Consider the following 26896-nt stretch of genomic DNA (forward strand, 5'->3'; position numbering starts at 1 on the left):
TTTAATAGGGGCATAACCCTACCAATGAGTCGTTGCATCTTTTCGATCCTAATGTAACGAAGAACCCGTGTCTGGTCCTGAACAAATTTCACCCTTCGGTTTTTTTTCTACCTTTTACGGTTACGGTGTTGGAACGATAAGAAGGTTTTTGAAAATAGGAAAGACCTTAATAATGTTCTGTAAGTACGTAATATATTCCTGCATGGCTGAGGGAGAGTGACCATCTTTATAGATTTTAATTTCCCATATATTTTGTGCAGTATAAAATCAAAATTTTTCTCCGGTTTGTTTAAAATGTATGCATGTGTTTAGAATGATGATGCATATATACATTTTTGTCATTTGATGATGGAAGTCACACGACAGATTCGTCTGAAAACCACATCTCAGAACTGGCCTATGTTCACATAGTTAATATACCTTATGTACATTGTGTTGTTTATTGTTGTAATTACCAATTATGTCTATCGATTGTAACTGATTATACGCCCTTTATTTACTGAAAGACTTTTGGCATGATTGGACACCAATTATAGTTCACACATGAAAACTGAGAAGATGTTTTCAGGGTATAAAACCACACTGCACTGATATTATTCAAATAATTTAAAGATATTAAGCAATTATTTAAACAAATTGTCTGTCTTCCAATGAAGCAGAAGTCAACAACTATAGGTCACTGTAAGCCTTCAACAAAGAGCAAAACTAACACCACATAGTCAGCTGTAAAAAGACCCAAAATAAAAAATGTTAAACAATTCAGACGAGAAAACTAATCGCCTTACTTATGTAAAAAAAAATGTAAAATCAGCAACAAGCAACAGCAGTACTTAGCTACTGAATTACAGGTTCTTGGCATGGGACAGGCACATACAGAATGTGAAGGGTTAAACGTGTTTGAAGGTGCCATTCCCTTCCCCTAATCGGGAACATTGGTGAACATTATAATGAGTCATTATAACCACAAATTATAAAATCAATTGAAAAAGCTTAACTCATCTCATGGGATATGAATAGGAATACATCTGAAAAAAAAACAACCTAGAAAACTAACAGCCTTAAGTTATTAATGATCGAAAAACAAATATTTAACACAGCAACTAGAGACAACCACTGAATTACAGACACATACACTAAGGATAGATCTGTTACTGACAGCTGGTTCATGTAGTTCAAAGCCAATAATAATTAATAAAATTAATCATGCATTTAAGACTAAATAAGTAATCAATACATATGTAACACCCGATGGATTTAGCGATAAGGCGTCATAAACAGTCAGAGAAAAACATGACCATGTGCAATGCCAAGATACGGGTATTGACAGATTGTAGATCCATGAATGTGCATATGTAAACGACTATAATAGTTTGTTTTTTAAATTACAGATAACAAATCAATAATAATACCAATAAAAACAGTATTCAAAGATCCAATAACTAATTATTGTGTTGATTTGATAACCTTTTCAAATGAATTTATTTAAAAGATTGATAAGTCTACCTGGATCTTTTCTATACTTCTGGGCTCAAAAAGGAACATATGATCAATATGATCAATATATACATGTGTTCTTTTTTTCATATGAGGCAGACTTCATAAATTGTATAGGAGCTTCTAGGGAGGTTTGAAAAGAAGCATTATCCTGGACTTCACAATTTGCTATCAAGATGTTTTCCTCTTATTGAATAATTCATTGTATCTCCCTGGCCCAACTTTTACAAAAATCTCTCCGAAACTACTGGGGCAAATTGAACCAAACTTGGCCACAATCATTATTGGGGTATCTAGTTTAAAAATGTGTCCGGTGACCCGGTCAACCAACCAAAATGGCCGCCATGGCTAAAAATATAACATAGGGATAAAATGCAGTTTATGGCTTATAACTCAAAAACCAAAACATTAAGAGCAAATCTGACACGTGTTAAATTGTTCATCAGGTCAAGATCTATCTGTCCTAAAATTTTGTGGAAGAATACAATTTGCAATAGAACCCCTTATTAATATAATTATTAGTGTAAATCCATTTACATTATGCATTATGCATTTATCTTTTATGTGCATTTGAACATTTGTTACTTTATTTATACTAAATGTGTATGTTCTTGCGCTATTATTCCTGATATTAATTTTTCTATGAACAGTAAAATAGCAAAAATGAAATGTTATCATTATTACTCCATATATTTTGAGCAGGATCTGCTTACCCTTCCGGAGCACCTGAGATCACCCCTAGTTTTTGGTTGGGTTCGTGTTGTTTATTCTTTGTTTTTTTATATTGTGTCATGTGAACTATTTTTTGTCTGTTTGTCTTTTTTCATTTTTAGCCATGACGTTGTCAGTTTGTTTTAGATTTATGAGTTTGACTGTCCCTTTAGTATCTTTCATCTCTTTTTTATACTGTTATATATATGGGTGTCATTCGGTTTAACGATAGAAATGAGCGTGAAAGAATATCTAACGGTGGTCAAGTATAGCTGGACGATCGTGAAAGCTCTGATACCGGATCGTGAAAAACACTTAATCAAGAAGACTATCGAAGGTCAATAAATAATCTAATTTAATTAATTACACAGACAAATTTACAAAAAAATAAAACTGTCTGTCAAAATGATTTAACATTATGATCAGCATGTTTTTAAACGTACATAGTTTTTACAAAACAACACAAGGCAGATTGCTTCTCGACATCTCAATGACCTCAAAAATGTAAACAAACATGTTTTTTTCACAAATTCGAATAGAATAAAATACTTTTATCCAAATGAGGGCATTTTATTTGAACAAATCAAATGATTGTCATAGTTATTTTTTATAAGTATATTCTTAAACTTCGGGAAAAAAGCAATATTAACGCAAAAATTGATTTTTCGGATCGTGAAATATCATGTACCGCTTTTTTGAAGATCGTGATTTGATGCTACGGAGACGTTCGAATTATTCTTCAATTATATGATAATAAATATTTGTAATTGGTATTGAGAAAAACTAGTTTGGCCAAGATCCTCAATAAATTTAAGCATTTCAAAGAATTAATATTTTCAGAAAATTAATAGAAAAAGAAATAACAACTACGGAAATAAGAAAAGAAAATGATCAACAAAACGCCAATAATGGATAAATTAAGATTTGTTTTGTTGTCAATTCCGTATTAGGGATTCATTAAGCTGTGGGATAACTGTCTGTTGTTATCATTGTGAGGTGTACATTTTCGACTTTTGCAAGGATTCAAATAACATTGACCTCATTATCATACATCATTTGGCAATGTTCGTTTAATGTTGTTTGGCCTAATGCTTATATACCTGTATGCTATAGCGCCACGGTATTTGGTGTATGGTGTACATGTATGTTTGTATGATTCATATATGATATCAATTGTATTTGATATATTAAATTGTAGTTAGATGACTATGTCTGGCTGTCGGTCAGGGTTCATATACTTTCGACCTTACATTTCGAATTTATTGAGTTTTTTAAGGGATTGTAATCATCGGAACACATATATTTGGTGTACATGATTGTAGAGTATTGTATGGCATGGTTAATCTGACATTGACCTCATTTTATCAATCATTGACAATCTTAAGAGTTTATGTAACACGTCCTGTAAAAGCCCTTAATATGACAGACGTTCAACAAATATGCTAAAGCAGACGATTTTCAGCACTTGCGCTCTGGTATTCTTTAGTCTGTAGTATATAGCTATCTCATTGGAAATCAATCCACATCTGCTACGTTGTATATAAAGATACATAGAACTTAAGATAGTACTGTTACACAAAATATTGGTTATTATTCAATCTCAAATTGTTTATGAAAGATGGGTTTTTTTTCTATAAGATTTTGGTTGAAGCTTAACATTTTGGTTTAAACGTTGCATACCCATATTTTGGGCTCAATAATGGCGGTCTGCCTGACTTGACCTATGCTGATTTTCAGAGCTGAATTTTACACTGATTTAACACGTTGTAGGGTTTTTTAAACTTTCAAGGAAAAATTTTGGATTGAAAAAAAAAACAAATAAAAGCTTAAGTAAATGTTCATTCTTATCAAGTTACAGTTACAAGATTCAATGAGTTGCAGGTGTATCAAATGGTTAAAGAAATATTAATTTCTGATTACTAGTACTAATTCTCGTCACGCATTATCTTTCACGATCAAAAGAATGCGGTGCCTGATCTTTCATGATCAATCTTGATGAAAATTCAACAAAATTCAAGGTTTTCATGAACAAATTAACGCTTTTTATGGAATACCACATTTTTACTCTACTGTACTATTAGATACACGCTTTTCTACCTCAGGCATAGATTACCTTAGCTGTATTTGGCAAAACTTTTAGGAATTTTGGTCCTCAATGCTCTTCAACTTCGTACTTCATTTGGCCTTTTTAACTTTTTTGGATGGTGAGTCTTTGGTAGACGAAACGCGCGTCTGGCGTATACTAAATTTAGTTCTGGTATCTATGATGAGTTTATTTACAATCACTGGGTCGATGCCACTGCTGGTGGAGATTTATTTCCCCGAGGGTATCACAAGCCCAGTAGTCAGCACTTTTTGTGCTGACATGAATTGTCATTGATATTGTTATATTTATAAATTTACAGTTTACAAATTTTTGATTTTTTTTTGAAATACTAAGGCTTTTCTTCCTCAGGCATAGATTACCTTAGCTGTATTTGGCAAAACTTTTAGGAATTTTGGTCCTCAATGCTCTTCAACTTCGTACTTCATTTGGCCTTTTTAACTTTTTTGGATTCGAGCGTCACTGGTGAGTCTTTTGTAGACGAAACGCGCGTCTGGCGTATACTAAATTTAGTCCTGGTATCTATGATGAGTTTATTTACACCAAAGATTAAATTTCAAATATATCACGATATATTGAAATATGACCATTATAGGTACAAATAGCGTGGTTTTTTTTTATTTATTCCATAAACATGCAATGCGCCTTTAGTGTTTTTTCATAAAGTACTGCATATTTCTTTATCTTATTGCACAGTAATGTAGATTTGTTACGCGTTTTGAAAATTAGCGAATTTTTCACAGACTCTGATCTGAACTAGAATTTACATTAAATGTCTTTCACGATCCGGTACTAGAGCTTTCCCGATCGTCTCGCAATACTTGACCACAGTTAGATATACTTTCACGATCATTTCACTCGTTAAACCGAATGACAGCTGTGATATATTGCTTCTTTATTTCACTTGCTTGAGTATTGTACCACAGCAACTTCACCTGACCATATCGGGAAATAGGTATTTAGTCGGATCTTAACACGTACATGTGATTTGGTTAAAACCGGTTTTGATATAAATATACGATGAAATGCCGAAATATTCAGGACTAAATTAAATCCGTATTTCGGTAGGATGGTGCAAGCATACGATTTTTATTGCGTCTTACACTTTGAGAAGCGTATTAATCTTTAACTACTTTATTCAAATATTGTGTAAAAACGTTTATTTTGAGCTATGAAAGTCAAGTGGCTCGAGCATTTTTCTGAGGAAGTTTTAAAAAATTGCAAAGAAATATGTTTACAGTGGGTTAGCTTTCATTAGTCTTTACTATCTATAGATTAACAGCTTTTGGTTATATTTATAATTTAGAATCATCATTGAAGGTGGAGGACGATTGTGCAGTTAATTAATTATATTGATGTGCCATTTGTATGCAAGAGTGACATTCCGTTGTATTATGTGCCAATTCGAAAAAGTTATGCGAGTATTCTCTCCCCTTAACAGGTTCATTATTTTATAATTAAGTTTACGTTTCTGAACAATTTTGATTAATTACAAAATGTATCAATTCAATATATTTCAGTTTTAGTTATTGGTGTATCAAAAACATTGATGTACGAATATAATTTCATAGATTTGAAACGTTTAAAATGATTACATACCAATATAAAGAACCGTTCATCATTTTTGAAAAAGACTATGAACGTAATTCGAAGTAAACATCTTCTCTTGGTGATAGATAGATTGAACAATGACCCAGTGTTATCTAATGGTACATGTAATCACATAGAGTGACCGGCGAGCAATTTTTAAATGTAGCATATTAAACGTTAAAACAATTTTCCACTATAAATGAATGTTACTTCATACAAATATAAGGACTTTGTTAGCTAAATCCACAAATTTTATTATATATTATGATTTTTATTGCAATAGATTAATATGCCACAAGATAAATAAATGTACACTGTAAAAACAGTGTTTAGATCCTAAACACTTATCTAAACACTTTTTCTGTGTACGTTTTGAAACGCGTTTAGCATCTAAACATGTTTAGATTTTAACAAGTGTTTAGATTTCAACAAGTGTTTAGATGTTATATGTTTAGAAATATATGGTGTTTAGACCTTCCAAAGATTAGCCTACTAGTACTTTGATTTCACAGGAACTTCTTGTATGGTACAGCACTACAGGTTGAATAGACCACACTGTATTGTAGAATATACAATACACGTGTACATTTCTGCTTTCATGTCCTTGCAATTTTTTTCACCATAATAAAATTATTTGACTTGTCTTTATAGAATATTAAAGCTGGAAAACTTCAGTAATGATAATAATACTATAAACAATAATAGGTTTTCACATTTTATTAGTTTAAACATATTTATTTAGAGTGGATTGGGAAACAAGTTTTGCAACTTATATTAATCCCTTTCCACTTTGCGGGTGCGAGTGCTGCCTTGTAGCGGCATTAGCCTACTCTTTTTCGAAATCTGTCTTTAACGTGCAAGAGATATGGCTCTCTCTTAACATGGGTCAGCCATTTATCCTCCCCTTCCGACGGACTATGACACATTTTATTTTTCCTGGAGACCAAAGAAAAGTTTATAAACAATACAACCAAGTTAAGAAAAGTCTGTAAACAATAAGACAAAGTTTTGAAAAGTCTGTAAACAATTAGACAAAGTTTAACCCTCCAATATTTTTAAAGAAAAAGCCTGTACCAAGTCAGGAATATGACTTTTTTTTCTCATTCCTTTTGATTGTTTATGTAGTCAAGTGTTTGATTTTTTTTTTACGTTTTATGGACCTTCCACATTTTATACAACTAAGAGTCTGGTTCTTTTGTTTTTCTGATCTAGTCTAACACTTAAACATAACATACAATCTATTCAAATTATTTCAATAATTTATTTTTAAGTCTTACTAAATGCAAACAAAAAATACAATTATAAAATTTGATGATTTTTATCCTCAACAAAACAGAAATTGTTAGTCCATCTCCTATCATACAGGAATTTTTCATTGCAGAACAATCTTCTTTTGAATGATAAAGGCTCTTGGTGTGCAGTTCCTTTTTTGGTTGTCGGGTGAACTTTTGTATCCTGAAATGATAAAAATGAAACCTCCATGTACATTAGTATGCAACAGTCACTTATTCTTAGATCATGTTTATTAAAATAAATTAAACAAGCTTCTTGAAAAAGTTTCTTACAAAAGACAAATACAAATTGTAGTTAAAAAGACAATACTTTACACTTTGTACAAAAGACAAATAAATCATAGGGAACAATATATAGAGCAAACAAGCATGCAAGTTTTTTTTTATAATAAAACAAAATCCTTGATTTCTGAGAATTACAGCCTGTTTGTCCTATTTTATCCTAATAATATGAATATATTTTTTTTAAATTGCCCATTTTTAACCTATTCAGCAGGTGAATTAGAGAATGATTTAACCTCCATTTTTCAATCGTTTTATACATGTAGTTCTATTGGTAACTTAACAGTATACTTATATATTTTTACTTACATCTGGTCTTGAAATTAAGTCATCCTTTTCTCTCTTCCTCGTCTGTTCTTCAATTTGATCTATGATATGGATTTATTCTAGCTCTTTAAATTTCATTCCCACTTTAGTGTCACAGTCCTATAAATGCATACATACAAATAATTATAATAGGTTTAGATAAAAAAGAACAACTTGACAGTTTATTTTTGACATTGGAGTTTGAATTTCAGTTTATTTTCAACTTTTTGGCCATGGCATGGCCAGTTTATTTTCAAATTTTTAGCCATGACGTGGACAGTCTATTTTTAAGTAATGAGTTTGGATGTCCTTTTGGTATTCTTTGTTTTTCTTTGACAAAAGATTAAGAAGTGAAACTATAATTTCAGTGTTTGTGTAAAGGATGTTGCAGTCGGGTTTGCAGTATGGGCCATCGGGATCTCATTCCTTGCATAGATAAAAAATACTTGAAACTATGCTTTTATTACATTATGTACAACAGGGAACAGTATATCTAACATATTTGTTCCTGTCCTGTGTACAGTGACAGTTTAGACTATTCAATCTTATTTTTAAATTTCCGAACTAGCTCATTCTTATTTTATGCTTGGTCCCTGCCACTGATTATGTGTTTATATTATATGATTCACACCACAATAGTGAACTTGAAATAGCATAGGACAGTGTAACGCACATATTCCTTTTATTAGACTGTTAAATTATGGTATGTGACCCTCCCCCTTTTTACGAAATATGGATCTGCTTACCTTCCGCTGCTGTAATAACTGTTAAGATGGCTTTAGATTCCGTCAATATTCTAATATGAAGTTCTGTATCTGTTGCATCGTCAATAGATATATATGCTTGATAGATGGGATCCATTGTTTTAAATGTTGTTTGTCTTTGGCGGGTCCGCGTCCGTATCAAATTACCACGATAGATAACTCTGTTTGTTAATTAATATAAGATCATATTCGGACAACGACTCCGGAAATTAGAAAAATTCACTCACATCTTTGTTAGGGTTTTATACTATAAAAGATTATTTTATATAATATGCATGTCTCTGGTATAAAAAATTAAATGCTTAACTTATAAAACAAATAATTGAAAGTAATTTTATAATCTTACAACACAAAATAGGGAAACTCGGTTGGGGAAGATGATATGATTAGTTCTCACTAATAAAGAAGCTCCGCTTACTCCGGGACTGAAGTTTGAAAATGGTGTTAATTTCAAGACAGCTAAGATATCTTATCGGACAATAGATGAATTATCACGTTGTGATTGGTTAAACGCCGTCACGTGGTGACCCCCTATGAGACCGTAGGGGGTTAGTAGGTTTTATAGGGGGTTCATGACGCGTTAATGGCGACGTCATCTATTAATGTTGTTGCGTTTCATTGTTTATTTTACAACAAAACAACGCAGAAAAAGTCCAGCGTCCGATAAATTCGTTATACGGTTAACTACTGACCCCCTACGGATCCATAGAGGGTGAATAAAATTCATAGGGGACTCGGCCTCCGGCCTCACCCCCTATGGATTTTACTAACCCTCTATGGATCCGTAGGGGGTCAGTAGCGAACCATATAACTTATAATAGTTTCACAGAATATATTTGAATACGTAGGAACCATGATCGGTTAAAAAAGGTGAAACCAGTACTGAAATATTATAAAGTGTTTAGGTGTTTAGGAAAGTGTTTCAGAAGTGTTTAGATGCCATTTAGTGTTTAGCTTAATGATAACATTCACTGATAATAACCCTGCAACACGTTTAAATTCTAAACACGTTTAGATTTTTATGTGTTTAGATAAATATCCGTTTAGATCCTAAACGCTTTCCTAAACACGTTTAGATCTAAACATGTTTGAAATCCGTTTCAAATCTAAACGCTGTTTTTACAGTGTAATTACTGGTCTGTAAACTCATGAAGAAATAATAAATCAAAGCTTGTAAGGCTTGTATTTTTTTAATTTTAGTTTTTTATATATATATTTCGAAGTATGACGTCCATTATCACCGAACTAGTACATATTTTTGTTAAGGGGCCAGCTGTATCACGCTTGCGGGAGCGGGATTTTCTAGTTGTATTGAAGACCCATTGGTTGCCTATAATTGTTTTCTGCTCTTCGGTTTGGTTATTTCTTTGACACATTGCATATTTCCATTCTCAATTTCGTATCAAGAAAAATGTATGAAAGTTATCCTTTCCTCTCAAAAATACTCAACACTTTGATGTTTAGACTTTTTATAGGTTGTTAAGACCAAATTGCTGTATAAGACTAAAATATATTACATGTAACTAGCGAAAATAAGCAACGTGAATTACTTTGATAGTCAACACCACCTAATTGTAGTAAAATTGACTGTTATATGTAAAGGCTGTTGGTATTATACATGAACTAGCGAAAATAAACAATATGAAATACTCCAATAGTCAACACCACCTAATGGTAGACTGTTAGTAGTTAAGGCTGTTTGTATTTTGCGTGTAATTTTATTGCTATTTTGTGGTCTTTTATACATATGAGGTTCTGGCAAATTGTGCCTGTATACAAATAGGCTTTTACTGATTTTATGTGAAATCTGTCTACGAAAAAATGCGTTTTCATAATAGGTACCAATTTCGGTACAAAACATCCAATGTAAAAAGATTAGAATTACAAAAATACCGAACTCCAAAATAAGTCCCTTACAAAATGGCAAAGTTAAAAGCTCAAACACTCCAAACGGATGGTAACATCTGTCATATTACTGACGTGGCATATTAATTTTCTATAAATGCAGAAAATAGTTGATTAACCTGGTTTAAAAGTCTTAGAAAAATCCGACAGCCAAATTTTATATATTATCTTTCCCAAAAAAGACGTTGGTGTCAATTGCAAACAATATGTTTACAAGATGTGTTTGAGAGAGCGTTATATATGTGATGAAAATAAATATTATTTTTATATACAGATGGAAGGAGGAGTCGTAGATTAACGTGTCCGTTCATTGTTTTGCAGGTAAATGTAGCAATAAAAAGGAGGAAGAAATAAAGGCAACAGCAGTATACCGCTGTTCAAAGCTCGTAAATCCATGGACAAAAAACTAAATCGGGGTAACAAACTAAAACCGAGGGAAACACATTATATATAAGAGAACAACGACATAACACTAAAATGTAACACACACAGAAACGGACCAAACATCAGACGAAATCCCACGAGAATAACAAATATAACATCAAAACCATTTAGAACACATTTGTTTTACATACATTTTAATAGGAAGGATAATTTAAGCATATAAAGCATATAAAACATATAAAACATATATCATAAATTTGACGATTGTATACAGTTTACTTTCACAACACAAAATATATATATATTTAGTAGAACAAAATCATGTTTGTAAAGGCTGCCTTTTGAGGTAAAATTGCACATTTATTGACCAATGCCATTGTTTCCTGCATTATTGTTGAACATTTCTTTGAAGTTTTCATCATTAAGATCATCATCATCATCCTTTTCATCATCTTCTGAGTCACTTCTAGCATCTTGAAGCTGCAGTGAAAATTTGTAATGTAAACATGTACCAAACAGAAAAATTAGGAATATTATAAACTATATATAAATATACTGTTTTTCTCCCTATTTTGTATAAAAGCGTTGACCAAAGCAAATTTTGTATGAAGCATGTGAGCGCTTCATACTGAAACTGTGTTTGCAATCAACGCTGTTACAACCCTGTACATGATTATAAATTATTATTATCTTTACTACAACTTTGAAATTACGATTTGTAGCACTTTTTTTGTTTGTTTTCATATGCATTGATGTATACTGACTTGTCATGAAAAATAAGTGATGTCATCATATATTTTTTTTATTTGCATATCACACCAACATGGGTCAAGCAAATTATAAAAAAAATAACACAACAGTTACAGCATTAACATGACTGTCAAGTATTACAAGTTCAAACACAAAACAAAAACATAGTTATGATAATGTAAGACCATGGACCTCATTTATGCAAATCTAAAGATTGCTATATAAAAAGACCAACTACTGTCAACATTTTAGACTCAGAATTTAAAAGTTGTTTTAGGTTTTATATTATCGATTTTTAGAATAATTGATCTCTGAAATTTGAGTTCAGTTTACAATCTAAAAAAAATCTAGGTTAAAAAAAATACAATTTGAATGCCCCATAATTGATTTCAGTCAGTCAAAAGTACGGATTTTGAAACATATATGTATTTTCATTATTATTGTTTGAAATCTTCTACCTATTCTGTGTCATTTTTCATGAAATATAGACAATACTTTTGAAGATACCAAAACGGAAAGACTAAGTTGTTTGAAATAAATTGTCCTACTATAATAGACATCATATTTCAAATACTGTACAAGAAATGGTAAAATGGAATGGCACATTCGATATGAGTACATGCTAGTCTTATGCAGGCAAGACAAGACAAATACTTTATTAGAGTCTCACCTCAAAATGTATGCATTTACTCTAATAATGATTTACAAAGTGCAAAGAGATAATAAAATGGTATGAAAAATCATGTGAATGAAACAATAATAACACAATGTTGACTGCTTTACCCCTATTTTTGACATTATTACCTATTGTGTCTGTTTGTTTTGTTCACGCATTGTTGTCGGTATAATGGAATTTGATGCGACTGTCATACAAGTAATAGGTTTAGGGTAAAAAAAACAGGTTTGATCTACCATTTTCTACGTAAGTAAATGCCTGTACAAAGTCAGGAATATGAAAGTTGTTATCCAATGTTTGATGTGTTTGAGCTTTGTTTTTGCCATTTGATTAGGAACTTTCCGTTTTGAATTTTCCTCGGAGTTCAGTATTTTTTTTATTTTACTTATTTTGCAGTAAGCTTACCTCTCCACGTGTAAATTTTGTTGCTGCAGACTTAAAAATTAAAATCGTCCACAGAACATGAAGCACTTGTAAAACAACTAGTAATGCCTTCAGAAACTGTATAACAAGGCTGCTGTCCAATGTTTTTATATAAATGTCATTCTCTGCTAGCGTTGGGAGTTCTATATACACCGAATACAAGACTCTGAAGAAAACAAATGCCGCAATTCATAAACGTCTCATGGTAAAACATTCAAATTTTACAGTTTTAAAACAGAACAGGGGAGATTTTGATACATTTCTGAAAAGCCTAAGATTTTATTCCAAAATACTGTGTATCTACTTGCAGTTTAAACATTGTTCTTTATATTGTGTGTTTTATACTTTTATGAACTACTAGTACCTTCTAGCCAGAACTCAGTTTTAATACTGTAAATCTTCCCTCTTAATTTGCCATACACATAACAAACATTCTATTATTAGAGATAGAGGTGTTTTATTTTATTATGGCAAGAATGTTTTATTTTTAAAAGGGGCACTAGCTATGAGATTCCTAACTAATCTAAAATATGATTTGTTTTTGTTCAATCACTAATGAAAGTGAAATAATATAATTATGTTTCGCTTTTAGTAGCCAGTGTGGTTCAATTTTGTAATAAGCTAAGAAACATTGATGATAAATTATTCACTCATAAGTGAAAAATTCGACCTCATTAAAACCGTATTCATGTGTGCTTCAATTTAACCCCTCAGCTACTGATTGATAATGCACGAATTGTCCGTGTAAAGTTATATTAAGGAAAATACTGTCAACATTGAAAGTGAAACAAAAGTAAATAATTTGATTGACCAAATCGATCCGCAAAAAAAGCATTCTTATTACAGGTGAAAACGATGATAAATATATATCTTTAAACAACAATATGCAATTAAACAGATCTAGAAAAAATCTAATTGCACGAGTTGCTGAATCTATTTACATCTATCTCTATGTTTATATCGTTTATATGGTAATCGTAAGGTGATTGGGGTTTAGATGGCGTCTAGACTAAAATACACACGAAACCAAGATACATATTATCGAGCTCAAGACCTGTAAACTGTTAATTTAAGACAATTAATAAGTTGGATAAATGTTTTACAGATATAAATAAATATGGGAATTTGATTGAACATGAATTTGACAGGTAGTGCCCCTTTAACATGAAAAACAAGCTTCAATTTTGAAATTTAGCCAGTGTTGAGAAATTTGAGCATTTGTGAATTATAACAAACTTAAGTCAGTCAACACTAAGGTTGTGAGTTTGAATAGGCCAACATAGGTATTCCGGCTTCTTCCTCCATAAATATGACCACCATGAAAAGGCACAATAGTACTGGAAGTGGCGTTAAACCACAATCAAGTAATCAATCAACAAAAACAAAAGTATTCAGCCTTTAGCAAAGGAGTTGTACTTTATTGCTTTTTTTTACCAATATTTCTATGAAAATCACTAAAATTTAGTTATTTGTATTTGCTTTTCCACTATGATGCTTATTATAATCTTACACATATGGGTAAACGATAAGTCTTGTTAAAATCCACAAAAACAAAAATACAACAAAGCAAATGTCTGCTACTCGGTGCTTTTTACAGTAAACAGCTGATTTAGCAAACTGAAAAGAAAAATGTTTAAAATTATAATACATAATAACTGATTATGAATACATCGATAATTCTCAGCAGATCTGGGCCATTTGCCAAAATTATATTTAAGGTGTCACATGTGGGGCCTGATTTGCTAACCCTCCCGTGCACCTCAGATCAACCCCTACTTTTGGTAGGGTTCGTGTAGGCCAGTCTTTGTAGTGTAGATTGTTATTTGTACATGTATATTGTCTTTTAGGTTTTGTTTTTGCCATGGGGTTTTCAGTTTGTTGTCATCTAATGACCGTGAATATCTTCTTGATATAACCTGAAAATTTATAAATGTTATCACTCCAGAAACTTGTATTACAGTCTGATTAAAACCACTATCCATTTGCGGATTTGAAAAAGAGAGACAAACGCAAGTGGATAGTGGGGACTGGTTTTAATCAGATTGGTTCGGATATGACTTACCGTAAGAAGATAATCCACCGGATCGTGTATACAAAGAACCAATGCACCAATACGTACAACATTGACAGACCATGATAAAATCAAAAGAATTACTGTCACATTATGATGGATGAAAAATTCTAAGAAATCCTGCAATAGAAAAAATAAACAGTTAAGCAAACAGAACATGTCCTACAGGAAAAGCACTAAACATTCAATCTGAGGGTATTCCGTTTTCCAACAATATGTAGAATCATTTCTATTCTGTGCTAGACACCATCTAATTAATCATTGGGTCGACCTCTGAAGACTGCAGACAGGACTATAACCCGATAATAAACATAAATATAGGTCCGTTTTAAAATATAATTATGTTCATCATCGTTTTAATTTGTATAAGAATGAATTTTGGAGGATCCAATCTGTCAATCAAATAATTTACCCTTCAAGTTGTTCCACTTTCAATGTTGACATTCTTATCCTTTCAAGAACTGAACTCGCAAAATCATGCATAACCCATTTCTAGGTTAGGGTTTAAATTGAAGGTCGTATTATATACGGCTTCAACGAGGTCGAGTTATTCACTTTTAAGTGTATAATTCATCAGAAATGGTTTTTTTAACTTCTTTTGAAAAAATCAAACCACATTGGCATGGAGAACCCCCATTCGGAGTTCAAGGAGAAAACCAAAACCTTCTGTAGGAAAACTTTAAAGCCTGGTACAACCGTGTGGATGGGTTAGCTATATAACAGTTCGACTACTTCGACCACTAGGCCACAAAAGTCCTTTAAAATATATATCTAGTTTTGAAGCTTATTCTAAAATCCAAACAGTAATGTATGATACATCTATTTGACATAATCACATAATTTTTGTTACAGAAAAATGACTAATTTATTCAACCTTGAATTAAAAAGACACACTATTAATTGAAGCCACTTACCTTTCTTTTATGGTCTGTGAACAGCATATAAATATATGAAATATAATAGCCTAATTCTAAGAGGTAGTAGTAATACATATCGTTAGACACTGTCTGAAACAAAAAAATATATATATTCAAAGTTGCAATAAAACTGACAATTCTAGAGAATATGATTTATGTATTAGTTATAATTTGCTTTGAACTAGTGTTCAGTAACTTCAAAACAAAGTCTGGAAGAAGACGATTTATGCATTAGTTGAAACTGGCTTTGAACTAATTTTCAATAACTGCGAATTCTGTGAATTTGTCTTTAAATTAGTTTTTTTTATGAGCTGATCTGATAAAACAAGCCCTTTACTTTTTGTTTAAAGTTGCCAACTTGGTTACACCAATGTCATCTTGAACTTCTCTATATTCTATGTATGAATTTTCCAAGTGAAGACGCGGCCTCCAATTCCGTGGCTGTTGCTGGAAGGTTGCTGTTCAATTGAGGTCAACATTTGTGTAATGTGCCCTCAGCATGTAATACATTTACATAAATAAACAAAATGCGTTCAGATTTCTTCAGAAGTTTGTGTCAGTGACTTTTGATCGTTGTCACTGACCTTTGTTCGTTTGAAAGATACCTATCCTTTTCATAAATAATTGCTTTCTTGATGTCAATGATAAGCCAGTATAAAGAATAGTAAACCATCCACCTTAAAAGAAATGTAATGTATTTTTTTTCTTTCATGTTGTTGTGTCATGATCATTTACTTTATACAATATACCTACCTACCTTTACCAAAAAAATAACACATTCACAAATACAAAAGTACCAAAAATACAAAACAAAACATAAGATACAAACACACTATGTACAAGTATTTCATAAAAGGTCCATTTGATCTTTCTTCGTATAATAGTTAGTATTATATTATATTTTATTTTTATAAGTTACCCATACCAATAATGGCCAACCTTTCCAGCAGTCTTCTGTTTTTGTACTCCATTGTTTCTACAATATGATAAAACAACTGTTATTACTTCTGAATGGTATTTGATAATATCCTTCTTATTATTTTTTCTAATGGCTTTGGACACCCCATGAAAGCAATCTCAAATAAGCGAATGGCAATACGTCTTGCTTGATAATGGTAAATATATTACACTTATAGAAATTTCTCTTCGTGTGATATGATGAATTGACTGAAAATGTTTGAACCACCCCTGTTTTTTGGTGAGGTTCGTGTTGATCAGTCTTTGTTGTTCTATGTTACGATTTGTATACTGCTGTTTGAAATCTAGCTGTTTGTTTCTTTTGACTCGATATCTATTGTCGCACTTTTACACTTTCAGGGGGGGGGGGGGCTGAATATTTATCATTTTTGCTTTAACCTCCTTTTTATTTACTTGTTTTGTTAATATGGTTGTTATTCATTTTGTTGTTAATGTCCGTATTGAAAACTTATTTAAAAATAAAAATTCTCCGCATTCTCTATAAAGATGGCATGGTTAAAGACATGGTATATTAATTAAACATACTAAAGATACGGCATCTTTCAGAGTTTCTTTTATTATAACTGTTTATTTGTTGGATTTTTGCATTAGAAGTTTTTTAGTATAAATTAATTAACCGATATCAATAACGCTAATATAAAAATTATAATTGATCATCATTATTTAACTTTAATGCTGTATACTTACATTGGATAAAACATATATTCCATACCAAGATAACACAAAGTAAAAAGCAAATGACCAACTGAAAAAGTAAGAATCATAAACAGTTTTAACACATGCCCGATTAATAAATTACTGCACGTGTATGAACAAGTTGATCGAAAGATATGTAACTTTTAATTCACAAAAATGATCCCATACTTGTGGAAATTTCAGTGAATAAACTCTTTTGTTTGGTCATTAGAAAGTTGCTGTATTATTCATCACTTTTCAATATTCAGAACGATCCAGTTTTGAACTAAATCGACACACAGCGTTATTTATCTACGTACTTGCTCACTTGTAACAAGCAGAGTTGTTTTTTATAAGAAGACACTTTTAAACATACTTCTAGCCGATCATTCGTTGCTTTTATTTCAAGGAATTCGGCATGCTTGACTGAGAGGCAAAAAAATCGAAGTCCTTGATTTGAACCCACTAGGAACGAACGACTCCAAACGCACGAGACTTGTGACCAACGATATGGATGTGCAGTGTGTTATCTAATCTGCAAACAAATGCTGAATATGAACACCGATAATTCAAAGGCGATGTATGCAAACGGCTGCAATGTTTAGATGGAAAGTTAAACGTCTGATTTATTTATCTTTTCTTGTTTTCTTTTCCGGCTTTTTTCGTGAACATGCATTGTTTCTGATTAAATATATTGCAATATGCTGTCACAAAATAATCAAATGAAATACAATGTGTCTACAACAGACCTGCTGTCACTTAATCTTTTGATTCCAGAAACCTTGTCCTGCTTTTTCCTTTTTTTGAACCAAAACTGTATGGTTCTTTCAGATATACCTGTTTTCTTGGATAAAACCTGAAAAAGAGTGTTTTTTTTATAATCATCATTAAATTTATGGAAAAGGATTGAATCTAATTTGAGTCTACTTATCCCTGATCGATTTTATCAACGAAGCAATAGTAGTATACATGTACTAGTATTGAGAGTAGCAGACGCATATATACCAGATTTACGTAATTAAGAAACCTCTTCGAAGATAAATTTTACGATCTTGAAGCTGAAAACCGAATTCTCAATCAAGCTAAGTCGGGTTTAAATATGTACAAAATTGAAGGATAAGGACAGAAAAATAATTTACTCTATACAGAAAATAAAATGTATAATATATGTCCATTGTGTTTTATCTATTGACATAAAAAGCCAAATTATCTTACGGTGTACGACTCTTACCAGTATAACATCAGAAGTTGGACTTTTACTATTCTTGTATTCTTGTTCCAAAACTGGATGGTCAAAAGTTGTCTTCCTAGGAATGCTGTCCTTAAGTCCAAAGTATGTTCCAATTGGATATACCACAAGTCTATATATGAAAACAGAACAAGTTAGTTTTAAAGCCATAAGTATATGCATCGATACATTTTTAAACGTGTGGTTGTTTGATTTCACTGAGGAATTATAAACTGGTATATATTTTAGAAGAAAGACAACAAACACGAAGTTTCTTGAACATTTTTACGTTTTCATTGCTAGTTAGTTATGAACATATATTGACAGAAACATATGTATGTGCATGGTAGGTTTTCATTGGTCGCTCAGTATAATAATGGAAACCCAAAATATCTTTCATTGAAATCATCAGATTATAAATACTTAAAAAATATTATATCTGAATTTTGTATTACTGTATTATAAATTACCTATCAAATATATGACGTATTAAAACAAACGCAAATGCTGTTATTATTGACGGAAGAACAATATCAGATGGAATTGGCACATATTCACCAGGCAGTAATTGTCCTAGGTTTTCTGGCCTGAGAAGTTCTGGTTGTAGAAGCTGATCGATCTTTTTATTCAGCCATGAAACCATTTTCATATACTAATCTATTAATAAAAGTTACATATACATATAGTTTACTGTGCATCATTTTCTATCCAAGTGTTAAAAAGCCAAGAGACTCCCAATCTTACTTACTGTTAAAGAAGTGAAAAAAAATCTTCTGTTTACAGCAGAATGCCTTGAGTGTGAAGTTAAAGGTAATATGTTTGATTAACTTTTTTGTTGGCTGATCCGTGAAGTAATTATCGGGGTAGATATACTACCCTCCTTTCGGAGTAGTTAAGTCCGACATACCAATAGATTAAAGAAGAGTAGTGACCCAAACTGAATAATGACTTCACAGTTCAGCTAGCAAGCAAGATAACCTAACATACAACTTTTACCTACACACTCAACGCATTTTTTTGCAAAAATAAAATAAAAATAAAATCAGGTTCCATGTATTCTGACTTTCTCAAAGTGTTGACATTCTAGGGATTACACAATCAATACAGTTGATTTATAGTTGAAAGTTTCTATCTATAGAAAATTAAGACTTTTCAATATGTTTTACTGTAATGATAGTTGTATATTTATATTTGATATAGATTAATGGTAAATAATGTCAGAGGTAGCTTTTAAAAAGATAGAATGCAAGGAAGACTAGACGGTAGTTCAAAACCGAATAACATACAAAGAAAATCAGAAGTTTTAAAATCAATACTGAGGACAGACAAAGAAAAAGAAAAAGGCACTAGAAACGAATTCCTGAGTAATGAAAACAATAGATAAGAAGACATGAAAACAGTTGACGAAATATGAACAATAATTTTATCAAAATGACTTTATGAACAAATCTTTTGAAACCTGTTCACAGTCGCACTAAATGCCAACTGAACTACGTAAATCATGTGGTTGATTGATCATTGTAGCTTTTTTCCCTTTACAGCGAGAAATGTCAAATGCATGTCCAGGACGAAAAAATCAATACATATAATTGGTAGTTCCTGCAATATGATTCCCGAGATAGATGATGGGCAAAAATTTTGAATACTGCTACAAAAATGATGTTAAATTGGATTAGGACAGAAATTAAACCTTGACTGCCTCACAACCAAACGGACGACCCCCCCTTTTTTTGACAAGAACTTAACTGTCGGCTTGGAGAAGAGTAAAGGATGATCATATTTCTTTGCATGAGTCAACCCTTGGGATTTTCAAGTATACCGCTTCACGGCAATTCGATATTAGTTTTATGTTCCATGGCAACATCGTAACCCATTCAGATATTTTTCTGTTATCACATCTCGATTTCACTTACATGTAATGTGTAATGAGGCGCTGGGTAAGATAACTTTTCTCCACCTTCATGATAAGTTATAAGGTCGAGGGAATAAAATGAAACAGAAAATAAGAGAATATACTTTTTTTCCAAAATTGCAATGGGGAAATAGAAGATTTTTACCAATAACCTTATTAGAACAATACCGAGGGAACGAATAACAGCGGCGGATCCAGTCATTCTTAAAAAGGGGGTTCTGACCCAGGATAAAGGCGGGCTTCAAACTAAATTTTCCAAATGCATTAATCATCTAAAATATGCGGGTTTCAACTTTGAATCCGCCACTGAATTATACTTGATTGATAGATAGAATCATGGAAATAAAGTAAAATATAATACCTCCATGACAGAATATAAATGAGACTCAACAAACAAAAAAAGCTTCATACATGTATATTATTTATTTTGTCTAGGGCTAATGGTATAATTCAATATTGAATCGTAAGTTATATGTCGGTTATCAAACAGATGCGATTAAAACCGCAGTCATAAATGCCAAATCTATTTATTGCTCCTTGAAAAAGCATGATAGCAATAGGTATATATTTTGTAAAAAAAATATATCATTGGGTTTGTATATATGAAATTCAAAATATAGGAAAAGGGTGGGGAGCCTAAGGTCCCATCTGTTCACCCCTCCCTCTCCCCTCCCATAGTAACACATATATACAATTTGCTCTATTTTTATTTCATTCAGATGTTTAATTCACTCTTTATTCCTGTTGTCTACCTTGAACGCCTTTTAGTTTTAGCGTCTCTCTTTACCTTAATTCCTGGGTACCCATTCATGCTGCCCATATGTGAGTCTGACATAGGTATACGGTGACCTATATATATATATAGTTGTTAATTTCTGTGTCATTATCAAGGTGGTCTCTTGTAGAGAGTTGTCTAACTGGTAATCATACCACACCTTCTTATTTTTTTATAAATATACGTACGTCACTTACCTTGAAGAACAACAAATTAACACTAAAAAATATATACAAATTTCCTCGTACGTGACTGAAGAAAGTAAAATCGCAAGATAACACTAACTACTTTATTCACTGAAGTGTGTTTATTGATTGCTGCATTTCATCATGAATATGCATGATGTAAACGTTCGATTTCGTTAGAGGATAGTTAGGCATCGATATAGAAATAATGGAAATGAAAATGAGAAATATAATATCTTAGGTCATATAAATGTCAAGTTATCTCTCCAATGCAATTTAGATATTGGATTTTCCAAATTTACAACTGATAAAAATTCTATCTTCATTATCATAATACATTGTCTTACTTAAACACGTATATTTATAAAACCACACATTATCATATTTTTATTATGTTTATTGCCATGTATAAAAAATATAATTTCCAGTACAATTTAGAATTTCTCACTATTTTGTTTATTATTATTAAGTTGCCATAACGATTCCTCGTTAACCGTTTATCCAAAGAAGGCAGCCGCACTTTTGATTAAGAAAAGATCGATGCTGTTATCTTGAAATGTATTTCCTGATAGTTACGCGATTTAAAGGACAGACAATGCTATAATGTCGCTGGTATACATTTTGAAATGTATAGAGCTAGATTTTCTTGCCGTAGACACACACACACACAATCATACACACACAAATACAAATAAGTTTGATGCAAAAGAGACATACCTTTGTAGTTTAGATGTCTACGGGTGTAGGTGTATCCGTCCAGGTGAAAATTGTGCGAGTTAGTGTATTGTAATGTAAACATCCACGTCTATTGATTTTACTCCTTCGGACAAATTTATCAAAATTAGATGTAATGTTGGTTATCTATAGCCTATTTTCATACCTCAATGTAATTATGCTATTTATAAGAATAAATGTCACAAGTTATCAAGTTGCACTTAGGAAACGACCATTTAACTTAAAAAAGAGGGAGGGTATGTTTTTTCCTAAATACATGCAGCTGAATAATAATCTGATCCAAAATTTGATGAGAAAAAAAATCTGGTCAAGTAGATGACAAAACAATATTCAGAATCAAGATTTTCCCCTATACCTTATAATGTTAACTTCATCAAAAAATAATTTGATTGATAGGTTAGCGATAAAAACAAAAAGTACCTATTAAAATCCCCGCACAGTAAACAACTATTCGACACTATTAGCAGAACACTTTATCCGCTTTATTGACATGAATTTATCTGTGTAAACAATAGTTTATTTCGAAATACTGTGTTTTACAAGCTTAGATATGACACATACACGTATCTTTGTTCTACGAAAACGTCAAATGAATAGTTGAAGGATGTCTTTTAACCAGATTTAACTCGTTCAACAGGTGCGCCCTATCATATTCGGACGATTTTGATGGAAAGAAAGCCCATTAGGGATACTTATCAGCATTGACTCCAAATTTGTGTTTTTCATCGCATCAGGCGTATCTTTATCCGGTGGTGATGCTCTACAGTAAAGATATTTTATCTTAGGAAACAACCATTTAACTTTTTTAAAAAGGGGGGAAAGGGAAAAAAAGGGGGGGGGGGTATGGTTAAGAAATATTCTAACTCCCCAGTTTGATAAAAAAATAGATATTTTGGTCAAGCAGATAACAAACAAACTATTCTTACTCTAGATTTCCCACATACCTTATATTGTTTAATTTGAAAAAATAATCTATTTGATAGCCTTGAAAAACTAAATAAAAAAATAGATTGCTTGCGCCTTGAGAAACTATAACCCCCTCCTTTTTTAAGTTAAATGGTTGCTGACTTCACATATGTGGTTTCCTCCGGTTCGGGATATCTTTAACCGGTTGGGATGCTATACAGTGAGGAGGGTGAATCAAAATCCATTGGTCGAAGAAAGACGACCAGACAAAAAGACGAAGAGACAACCACCAGTCAACAAAAAGCAAAACAGGCTGCTAGTTTTCTCTTTTGAGTTGTTTCACATTCTGTCATTTTGAAACCTTTTATACAGTTACTTTTTTAGAATCAATCTTGATGTACATATATAGTTATAGATGAGCATAAACTGTAGATCTTTATAGACAACGTACATCTTTTAAGATGCATATAGACTGTATCCGCTTCATATCAAAGAATTAAATTGATATTAGTTATTGCATATTAAGTTTTCCTTTATTTATTAGTATCTTTTATATTTTTTAAAAAATCCTGTCTTTTTAACGACATATCACATTTAAATAAACAAGAGTGCACACGCTGAAATGTCTCGCTTTCTTTCTTATCATTGATATCATGTTGATCGTCCTAATTATAAAGCTTTATTACATTATTGACCAATGAACCATGAAAATGAGGTCAAAGTCATATCAACTATGCCATGCAGGCATTTACAGCTAACAATTCTTCCCTACAACAAATATAGTTGACCTATTGTTTATAGTATTACAAAAAAAAAGACCAAAACACAAAAACTTAACACTGAGCAATAAACCGTGAAAATGAGGTCAAGGTAAAAAAAAACCTGCGTGACTTACATATGAATCATAAAATATTATCATACACAAATAAAGTTGACCTATTGCATAGTATTAGAAAAAAAGACCAAAATTCTAAAACTTAACTTTGACCACTGAACCATGAAAATGAGGTCAAGGTCAGATGACACCTGCCAGCTAGTAGTGTAAACCATTCAATCATTCCATACACCAAATATAGTGGACCTATTGCACCCAGTATAAGAAAAACAGACCGAAACACAAAAACTTAACTATATAACCACTGAACCATGAAAATGAGGTCAAGGTCAGATGACACCTGCCAGTTTAATAGACATGTACAACTTTCAATCACTCCATACACCAAATATAGTAGACCCATTGCATTCAGTATAAGATAAACAGACTGAAACACAAAAACTTAACTTTATAACCATTGAATCATGAAGATGAGGTCAAGGTAAGATGGCACCCTACAGTTGGACAGGTACACCTTATAGTTCTTCCATACACCGAATATACTAGACCTATTGCTTATAATATCTGAAATATGGACTCGACCACCAAAACTTAACCTTGTTCACTGACACATGAAATGAGGTCGAGGTCGAGTGAAAACTGTCTGATGGGCATGAGGACATTGCAAGGTTCATACATGTATACTAAATGAAGTTATTCTATAATACTATTACTTATAATAGGAGATCTAGAAAATTAAACATTACAAAAAATCTTAACTTTTTTTTTCAAGTAGTCACTGAATCATGAAAATGAGGTCAAGGGTCGACATTTGACATTTGACTGACATGAGGCATCCATATTCATAGTATGAAGCATCCAGGTTTTCTACCCTCTAAAATATAAAGCTTTTACGCAGTTAGCTAACGGCGCCGCCGCTTCCGGATAATTATCCCTATGTCGAGCTTTCTGCGACAAAAGTCGCAGGCTCGACAAAAAAATGGACTTAAGCCTTTTTCAACTGATTTTTATAGATCGTTCTTATATATGTTGTACTGTTATACCACTGTCCCAGGTTAGGGGGAGGGTTGGGATCCCGCTAACATGTTTAACCCCGCCACATTATTTATGTATGTGCCTGTCCCAAGTCAGGAGCCTGTAATTCAGTGGTTGTCGTTTGTTTATGTGTTACATATATCTTTTTCGTTCATTTTTTTACATAAATAAGGCCGTTAGTTTTCTCGCTTGAATTGTTTTACATTGTCTTATCGGGGCCTTATATAGCTGACTATATGCGGTATGGGCTTTGCTCATTGTTGAAGGCCGCACAGTGACCTATAATTGTTAATGTTTGTGTCATTTTGGTCTTGTGTGGATAGTTGTCTCATTGGCAATCATACCACATCTTCTTTTTTATATTTGTTCTCAACCTCACCTGAGGTGGACCTGAGACAAATTCTGTTTTGTCGAAGAGAACCCTGATGTCTGTAAGATTCAATTTGCAATTTGTGAGCAGATATTCTTAATCTAATGATACATTTCTTTTGCTCAAAAAGTCGCATTATTGACAAATAATTTTCGAGACCAAAGTTGCACTTGAGTGTTACTTAAGTTCGTAGTTTATCATCTTTATGTATGTCCATCTGTTTTTCCACACAATGCAGTATATAATCCCTTAACTATCTGACCACAGTGTAATTTAAATGTTGAAAATTATTTCTAGTATACGGTTTTCTGTGTCTGACATGCATTTTTTCAAATTTTTTTTGTTTTTTGTTCCATTGGTTGTTGCTTGCTTTTGATCTCTTATGCAGATTGCGATGATGTTTATTACTTGCACTGATTACTTTTATATATATATATCAGACAAAAAAACTTACCCCGTTTTGAGGGAGGTCCAAAAAGAAGTCTTTTCCGTTTGATAGTGTTTCAATGGTTATGTTTATAAATATTATAACGCTTCACTGATTACAAGTGAACTGTTTTCATTTCTAGAAGCCAGATATTGTTATGTTGTTGAATTAAAGTGAAATGCAGAGGACTGACAGTTAGCACCCTTTTTTTCATCCCAATAAATATTTTTTAAGGAGACAACATTAGAATTGATAAATAGCTTCCTGCACTAGAAAAAAAAGTATGATATTCAACAAGCAAACTGACAACGGAATCAGACTAAAAATGGATTCTTTGATACAAATGAATTTGCCAAATATAAATGGTTAAAATACCACAAAAATATACTTTATATTGTAATAAAACGTCTATTTGTGCTTTATGGTCAAACTTTGTTTAGCTATATGTTGAAGGAAACTGAAGAAGGTAACTGAAACAATATTTCCCCAAAAATGGTGGATATTGGAATCCTCCCTGGCGGACTGTCACATCCACAGCCCTGAAGGAGTAGAACGGTTTCAATAGAGACCAAAAGGATCCTCTTTGTTTTCTAAGTAATTGAAATCATATGGACGATCCACTTTTATTAATTATTTAATTGAGACATTTATATTAGGGACCATTTCAAAAGAATAAAACTAATTGATTTACTCGGTTCAATTATTTGTTTTTATCATTGATACGCAGGCGCGGATCCAGCCATTTTGAAAGAGGATTCCAACACCTGGAACACCATATAAGGTTCACATAGTAAAAAATAATGGAAGGCTAGGGAGAGTTCCAACCCTGGAACATGCCCCTGAATTTTAATCCACCAATGGTACCTCATTTGACGATAAGGTTTTGCAGTTCAGAGAATAGAGTCAAAATACAGGTCATGAATTTTTATATCTGTATTCATATTTTTTTATATGAAATTGCGATATGAGCTTTTAATTATGGTAGATTATACGGTACCTCGGACAATAATCATTTAGTCCAAGATAATGATGGTAGAGGGTTCATCTTGAATAAGATGACGACACACAAAGCGTTAGATGCGTATAATTGTTGTTCCCATATTGTTAAATCTTGTTCCAAGTCAGAAATCACACCATGCAGTAGTCAAGTTTTATCCTGCAATTGG

The 26896-nt window shown here is 32.2% G+C and overlaps 1 protein-coding gene across 4 annotated transcripts; it reads right to left on the reverse strand.

Moving 5' to 3' along the window:
- Positions 1-10996: 10996 nt before the first annotated feature.
- On the reverse strand, positions 10997-25890 carry LOC134707825 (ceramide synthase 4-like). Of its 4 annotated transcripts, none has more exons than XM_063567888.1 (12): positions 25758-25783; positions 22140-22242; positions 19021-19207; positions 18554-18683; positions 18072-18178; positions 17335-17392; positions 16595-16645; positions 15667-15759; positions 14744-14872; positions 14192-14298; positions 12664-12847; positions 10997-11312 (listed from the first exon to the last, which is right to left on the reverse strand). In XM_063567888.1, the coding sequence occupies exons 3-12, from the start codon at positions 19197-19199 to the stop codon at positions 11193-11195; spliced, it is 1158 nt and encodes a 385-aa protein (XP_063423958.1). In that variant the 5' UTR covers positions 19200-19207; positions 22140-22242; positions 25758-25783; the 3' UTR covers positions 10997-11192. The 4 variants fall into 4 exon arrangements, with proteins under 4 accessions (XP_063423958.1, XP_063423957.1, XP_063423956.1 ...); XM_063567887.1 differs by lacking the exon at positions 25758-25783 and adding an exon at positions 22578-22645; XM_063567886.1 differs by lacking the exon at positions 22140-22242 and having other exon boundaries at positions 25758-25890.
- Between the last annotated feature and the right edge of the window lie 1006 nt (positions 25891-26896).

The sequence above is a fragment of the Mytilus trossulus genome, chromosome 2, assembly GCF_036588685.1.
Source record: "Mytilus trossulus isolate FHL-02 chromosome 2, PNRI_Mtr1.1.1.hap1, whole genome shotgun sequence".
NCBI classification, from domain to species: domain Eukaryota; kingdom Metazoa; phylum Mollusca; class Bivalvia; order Mytilida; family Mytilidae; genus Mytilus; species Mytilus trossulus.

Excerpts from the sequence above, each read along its gene's own strand:
- LOC134707825 (XM_063567886.1), bottom strand. The coding sequence starts at position 19,199 with ATGAAAATGGTTTCATGGCTGAATAAAAAGATCGATCAGCTTCTACAA. Across the intron at positions 18,684-19,020 it reads ATACGTCATATATTTGATAG|ACTTGTGGTATATCCAATTG; the intron begins GTAATTTATAAT and ends TTTCATATATAG. Across the intron at positions 17,393-18,071 it reads AAAAGATTAAGTGACAGCAG|TTGGTCATTTGCTTTTTACT; the intron begins GTCTGTTGTAGA and ends TTACTTTTTCAG.